We start from the raw sequence: 7195 nt of genomic DNA on the forward strand, positions 1-7195 counted from the left end.
ATTTACTTTAATGGGATCAACTCCCAAGACTGCCTTAGAGCAGGGTTCTACAAACTATAGCTTGTGGGCCAAATCTGAACCAATGCCTGTATATGCTTGAGCAAAGAATGATTTCTAGATTTTTGAAGGCTGGCAGTGGTGAAGGGGATGGGGGAGAATATGTGACAGAGATAGTAGATGGCCAGCAAACCCTAAAATATTTACTACCAATCCTTTACAGAAAAAGAGTGCTGATCCCTGCCTGAGAGAATAAATGTCTGTGAATGTGTGCACGTTAGAGAAAGGCAAAAGGAAGAAACAGAGAAGGGAGACCCTGGTAGAGCAGATCAAGGTGGGATACCAGTGCAGACGCCCAAGTCAGCAAATGCTCCAGAGGAGACACAGCTGCTCCTCAAGGTACTCATGTCACCTTCTCACTGGCACGCTGAGGGCTCCATCCCCCCAGTTCCCACCTGCCTCTTCAGGTCCAGATTCATGTTTCCACTGTGTCTTGGGCATCTGCATAAGGAATACCTCGGGCAGCACAGACTCAACAGGTCATAACCCTAATGCTTGGCCTTCTTTCCCAAATCTCTTCCTCTTTCCTGTCCATCCACATCTCTTCTAATGATCTCCTCTCCTACCACTTAGTACCTACAGCTATCAAAGTGTTTATTCCAAAAGTAGCCGACCAGTTTCTTTGTCAGTCCATTCAACCTACCTTTGCACTGTCACCAGAATGCGTTTCCAAAATACATATCACTGTGCATCAACTTGAATCTGCCAATGGCTTCCCCTTTTCTAACAAAGTACAAATTCCTGGTCTTAAAAAATGAAGGCCTTCAATCTGACCTTCTTTATAAGCCCTCTCTTATCCTCCAGTCCAGACTCTCAGCTCAGCCATGCTGTAGCCCTCGTACTCTTCCCCAAACCCTACTTTTTCTCATGCCTTTGGCACACTCTATTCTCTTAGAATGCCTTGTCCAGCTCTTCTTTCCCTGGTAAACATGCTTCAGGATCAGATCAAGTGACACTCCTTGGAGGACCCTCTGATTCCCAAGTCTGATCCTCTGCTTTGCCCCTTCTTGTGGTGACTACTTACCAATTGCATTAAAGTTGTGTGTTCATTAACCTCTCTCCTCTTCTAAACTAACCTGATTCTTGAATAAAAACTGGCACACACTAGGTCTGTTAACTGACTTAATTAAAAAAAGAAGAAGACATCTCCGACCATGGTTTGCTCCAGTAGACGTGAGACTCTTAACCACATGTGGCCCATGCCCCTCGTGCCCCCATCTCCTCTGCTGCACTTCAGCACTTCAGGGCTTCTAGTCATTATCCTCGTCCTCTTCCCTCCAGCACCAGGAGGACATCAGAGCTTCTCACAGCACAAGCAGGGTTGAAGAGGAATATTTACCGCAGAAAACGCTGGGGACATCGGTTTGATGGAAACAACATATTCACAGGACAAGCAGACGCCAGAAGTGCTTAGGCTGTTTTAGGATACAGTAATTCCAGGTAAAAACCTATTTCCTCATGAAAACAAATATTCATTATGCTAATCTTGGCTCAGTTAGCCTCATTCTAGTTACTGAAATCAATAAACAGACCTAGAATTCACATTTTTCTACCACTCAAAACTTTCCTAAATTAGCCCAATCTAGTGAGCTTTTAATAAGATCTCTTTTAATAAGAATGTGGATGGCCTCACAGACTAAAGAAGAAATTTCTCCTTAGTTACTTAATTGGAATTCATATTTGGACGTAGTTCAAAGTTTCTAAGAATTACATCTAATGGTGCTCCAGAAGATCACAAACAGTATTTATAGAGGAGATAGTTTCATTGTCATGAAATCTCATCAGAAATTGTTATGAAACTCTTCGGGGGGGGGGCGGGTTATTTCTGAGATAAGTTAGTGTAACTTTACAATAATGTGTTAGTTAGATCCTTAATTCCTAAATATAGAGTAAGGCCAATTAGTATTATTCAAACTAGGCAAAGAACTTAGACATATTTAACTGAGAAATTTCCACTCTATCACCCCTTGCCCAGTTTTTCTAGCTCATTTCTGGAAATGGAGCTGGAAATAAGCCCACAGCACACAGTTCCACACGGGTTGAGACATATCACAATTAAATCCTTACAAAAATAAGGCAAGAGACCAGGAGGTCAAATTGCAAAACCAAAATTCAAGAAATAAAAACAAAAAACACCATCAAAAACACTTTTAACAGAAAGATTCTCTCTAATTATACATGAGGGTACTCCAAAAATTCATAGAAAGATTTTTATTATCTTTTATTTTTTCATGAACTTTTTGAAGCACCCTGTGTGTGTGAACACTAGATTTGGATATCAATCTAGGTCAAAGTTTACCACTGAATTTTGCTGTTTTCATAATAATGTTTTCAGAACTACAGTGTAAATGAAAAAGGTCCATAAAAAATTGAAAGCAAAGTTAAGGGAAGTCAAGGTCTAAAGGAAAAAAAAAATCACAGTGAACTTGGTGATGACCCAGATGCAGAGATGCATTAATAGCCATGAGCTCTTTGAATTCTGAGTCGATAGACTTTAGTCATGAAAACAATTACAATTCTGTCTCCACCAGTACTATCACCTTCCAGGCCAGTGAAATGAAGGTAAACCCATCAACATCAATGAGAGTCTCCAAGAAAGATGCAGTTGGCCGTGATTTTCTGAGGCTATTTTTACAACTTCTGAAGTGGGACTTCAGGAAACATCCTTATTGTCAAATATCCAACATTTTACACATATATTTTTAACTCTTCCCTTTGAAACCAAAACATTAAATTGAGTTCACATGGTTTAAAGAAGAAAAAAAAAAGACACATTGCCTAAGGATGCTTTCAGAGTCCAAAGAAAGTGAAGCATTGGCAAGTATTCCAGTCTGTTCCAAGAACTGTCAATTCAGAGAACAAAGCAGATTTCTCTTTATCANTGTAAATGAAAAAGGTCCATAAAAAATTGAAAGCAAAGTTAAGGGAAGTCAAGGTCTAAAGGAAAAAAAAAATCACAGTGAACTTGGTGATGACCCAGATGCAGAGATGCATTAATAGCCATGAGCTCTTTGAATTCTGAGTCGATAGACTTTAGTCATGAAAACAATTACAATTCTGTCTCCACCAGTACTATCACCTTCCAGGCCAGTGAAATGAAGGTAAACCCATCAACATCAATGAGAGTCTCCAAGAAAGATGCAGTTGGCCGTGATTTTCTGAGGCTATTTTTACAACTTCTGAAGTGGGACTTCAGGAAACATCCTTATTGTCAAATATCCAACATTTTACACATATATTTTTAACTCTTCCCTTTGAAACCAAAACATTAAATTGAGTTCACATGGTTTAAAGAAGAAAAAAAAAGACACATTGCCTAAGGATGCTTTCAGAGTCCAAAGAAAGTGAAGCATTGGCAAGTATTCCAGTCTGTTCCAAGAACTGTCAATTCAGAGAACAAAGCAGATTTCTCTTTATCAGACACATTGCCTAAGGATGCTTTCAGAGTCCAAAGAAAGTGAAGCATTGGCAAAGTATTCCAGTCTGTTCCAAGAACTGTCAATTCAGAGAACAAAGCAGATTTCTCTTTATCATGAATTTATCTGGCTTAGATACTGGCAATATTAATTTGCAGATGACCATTTTCTAAATTTCTTTTGAGGGTGTATGGAATGCATTTAATTCTTTTTTTCGGCAGCTGGTTGGTACAGGGATCAAACACTGGACCTTGGTGTTATCAGTACCACGCTCTAACCAACTGAACTAACTAGCCATCCCTGGAACCCACTTAAATCCTCAAGGAAGCAAACAAAGATGTTTTTGTTTTTGTTTTTGTTTTCCTCTGAGTGGTTTGTTTCATATTCTTAAATGACTTTTTTAAATCACAAAAATAATAGCTTCTTATTGCAAAAATAAATAAAGACCAAATACAACAACCGAGATAACTGCTTAGCAGTTTGGCACCTCTTTTCAATCTTTTAATCCCTGCAAAACTTTTCATCTAGCTGAGATCACTCTACACACACAGTTTAGTATCTCATTTATTGAACTATATCATGAGCATGTTCTGAGTGTTATTAAGCACTTTATAACCCTAACTGTAAAGGTTACCTAATAATTCACTTAGGGATATACCATAATTTAAAAGTCTTTCTCCTTTGTTGGACATATAGAATGTTTCTAGATTTCTATTTACAAATAATACTTTAATAAACATTATTGGCCATTAAGCTTTTTCTGAACTTCAGTGATCTATTAAAGGTATGCTTAGAAGTAGAAATTCCAAAACAAAGGACACAGAAATTTCTAAGGTCTTCATAGATATTGTTTTCATGATTTCTAATTTACAGTAATATCAGCAGTGTATAAAAGTGTCTCCCTCATGATACCTTTATAATTAATGTTTATTTTCTAATCTTAATTATATTGATAAGAGAAAATTATATCTCACATATTTATTTTACTTCTTTATTACTTGTAAGATTGAAAAGGCTTTATATACTGTTTACTACCATTTGCATTTCCTTTTATTGTGAATTGTTCACTTTCCTTTACCCATTTATCTGCTGGGTCTTACTATTTTTCTAAGAGAATTACACACACTCTTTATATTAAAGATATTAATCCTTTGTCTTATTTGTTGCAAATATTTTTCAAGTTATTTCTTCTTAACTTTGAAGTCACTACATCTATAGATTTTTTTCCTTTTTTTGTTTCATTTATTGCTTCTAAATTTAGAAAGATCTTTCTCATCAAGACATTTGACACTTACAGACTCATATTTTCTAAGTCTTCTAGCAAACTGAAGAAAAGGGAAGCTTTGTTGTAGCTTGATGTAGGCTGGAGAGTAAGGAATTCCTAATAGAAAAGAATTTAAGCTGGCCTTGAAGGACAGGTAGGATTTTCACAGGAATAGAGGAGAGGATATCCTAAATAATAGAAGAAGAAAAGAAAGGGATAGATAGGCATTATAAAAGCCCACAGAGAGGCAGTGATAGCTTGGGATCAAAAAAGGAATAAGGATCCAGTGGATGAAAAATCCCAAACTCTTTTAAAGTCAAACGTATACCTGTATCGAGAAGCTCTCACTGCAGAACTCCATGTGTGTATCTTTTCACCCAGATTTTAATTTTTTTTTCACCCACCCAAGAAGTAAACATGCACTGAAAAGAAGATTTAAAAAATATCCCCCAACCACCCCCCAGAAATCTTCACTGGAATATCTGCATTAAGTTTGAGTTTTCCTGAAGATATCTCTTAAACACACATATATTTTAATTTAACCACACATACACATAAAAAAGACATGTATTCCAAAGATTTTGCACAAAGCAGAACACTCGGGTATTCATATCTTAATATCTCACCTTCTGTTGAAATCAACCTGGATGGAATGATCAATTACAAGGTCAGCAGGACAGATAGGGTTTATTTTCTCTGGATCTCCTCCTAACTTTTTCACAGCATCACGCATTGCAGCAAAGTCAACCACAGTTGGCACACCCCTAAGAAAAAAGAGAATTAAGCAGAACATGTGTAATTGTAAACACGTGTAATTGGATTTCTCAGCTTTTGCTTCCATTGATAATATTCATAAGGGACTAACTCTTCAGAGGAGCTAACCGTGGTTGACTTACAAAAGTGAAAGCTTCTAAGCGTATTTCCTTGAGCAGAAATCATATAGGTAATAAGTACCGTGACTGAGTAGTATCTCTATATACAATTTTATCACTGTATTAAATTTAATGACAACTATGGTCTAAACAGAGAAACTATGGGAAAGCTGGTACTTAAAAACTCTGAACCTTCTACTGCCATGACTGCCTCCCATTCACATGGAGGGTTGACAAAGACCTGAAGAAGACATAGAGATCACACATTAACTTCAGACCAAATTTAAAGGAATGGTTATAATTCAGAAAAGTAGGCTATGAATCAAATTTATGTTACGTGGATCCTTCCTTCTTATTATCTAAAAAGTATAAAATTTGGGTGATCTTCCTCTAGGAAAAAGAAATTGGGTCTCTAGAAGAAATAAAATAACATGATTTAAAAATGGAAAGATAGTGTCTCAAAAAAGAGGCTGTGATGAGGAGCAAGGAGTCTTAAGAAGAGCAGGATGTGAGCTGAGGCTTACACAGCATCGGTCAGGCCTTGTGAGCTACCTGTCTCCCCTCAGCAGACAGCACATCATGTTTCAAGCATAGCTGTTTGAAACCTGGTATCCTGGGCGACAGGACGAGAAGGGGAAAAGATTCCAAGACATCTCTGCTCTGGGCTATTCCTTCCGCCTTTCCCTAGGATACTCAGGACTAGGGTCTTTGAGGCATTGATCCTTGCCACTGGAAAAGGTGGGGTGACTACACATCCTGGTTTGCCTTATACAATCCCAGTTTATTCCTGCTGCCAGGAATAATAGCCCCTTTTTTCTTTCAAACATGTCTTAATATTGGGTGATAAATTATAGTCACTGCAGTGGTTTTTTTTGTTTGCTAAAAAATTTTTTTCTTGAAAGGCTGAAAGACAGGCAGAGAAGAAGAGAGTCAGGTAGCATTAGGCTCACGTAAAGTCCTGCAGGATGACACGGGCAGGCTTAAATGGCACCTCTATGTTCTCATGCTGCATGACCTTCCAATTTAGGATATTTTCAATGTCATTTTTCTTCACCAAAAATTCATCACAGTTCCGAATGGCTGCCTCCAGGAGAACTCTGATGGAAAACGGTAAGCGTCCTAGAATAAGAGAGTAAGCACAACAAAACAAATAAAGACCATGAGACACCCTATAATAAGAACCTTCTTTAAAGCCACTCTCTAGGTAAACTTGATATGAGGCATCAGACTCCTCCAGGAGAACTCTGATGGAAAACGGTAAGCGTCCTAGAATAAGAGAGTAAGCACAACAAAACAAATAAAGACCATGAGACATCCTATAATAAGAACCTTCTTTAAAGCCACTCTCTAGGTAAACTTGATATGAGGCATCAGACTATTCTACCAAAAGATATGGATCTTGAATGGGTTTAAGAGATATTCAGTAATAGGAAATACCCACAGGCTAGGCAAAAGTAAAACATTAGTTTACTCTTTCATTCTAAATGGTTGCCTTGCCTTCGATTCCAATAACAAAGTTTTCCGTAAGTCATCACATCTCACCATCAGTCCAGATTTTTACTGTATTATATGTTAGCAAATAATAT

At 37.6% G+C, this 7195-nt stretch overlaps 1 protein-coding gene across 1 annotated transcript in view; it reads right to left on the minus strand.

Annotated features, from left to right (window-relative positions):
* Positions 1–7195, minus strand: part of LOC103603350 (cytoplasmic aconitate hydratase) — a 57900-nt gene that overhangs the window by 24132 nt on the left and 26573 nt on the right. Inside the window, exons 4-5 of the mRNA XM_008587843.1 lie at positions 6560–6728; positions 5364–5501 (exon numbers count right to left, since the gene is read on the minus strand). Of these exons, the coding sequence (XP_008586065.1) occupies positions 5364–5501; positions 6560–6728 (307 nt within the window). The remainder of the gene's footprint in view (positions 1–5363; positions 5502–6559; positions 6729–7195) is intronic.

This window comes from Galeopterus variegatus, unplaced genomic scaffold (assembly GCF_000696425.1).
Source record: "Galeopterus variegatus unplaced genomic scaffold, G_variegatus-3.0.2 Scaffold4568, whole genome shotgun sequence".
NCBI lineage: Eukaryota > Metazoa > Chordata > Mammalia > Dermoptera > Cynocephalidae > Galeopterus > Galeopterus variegatus.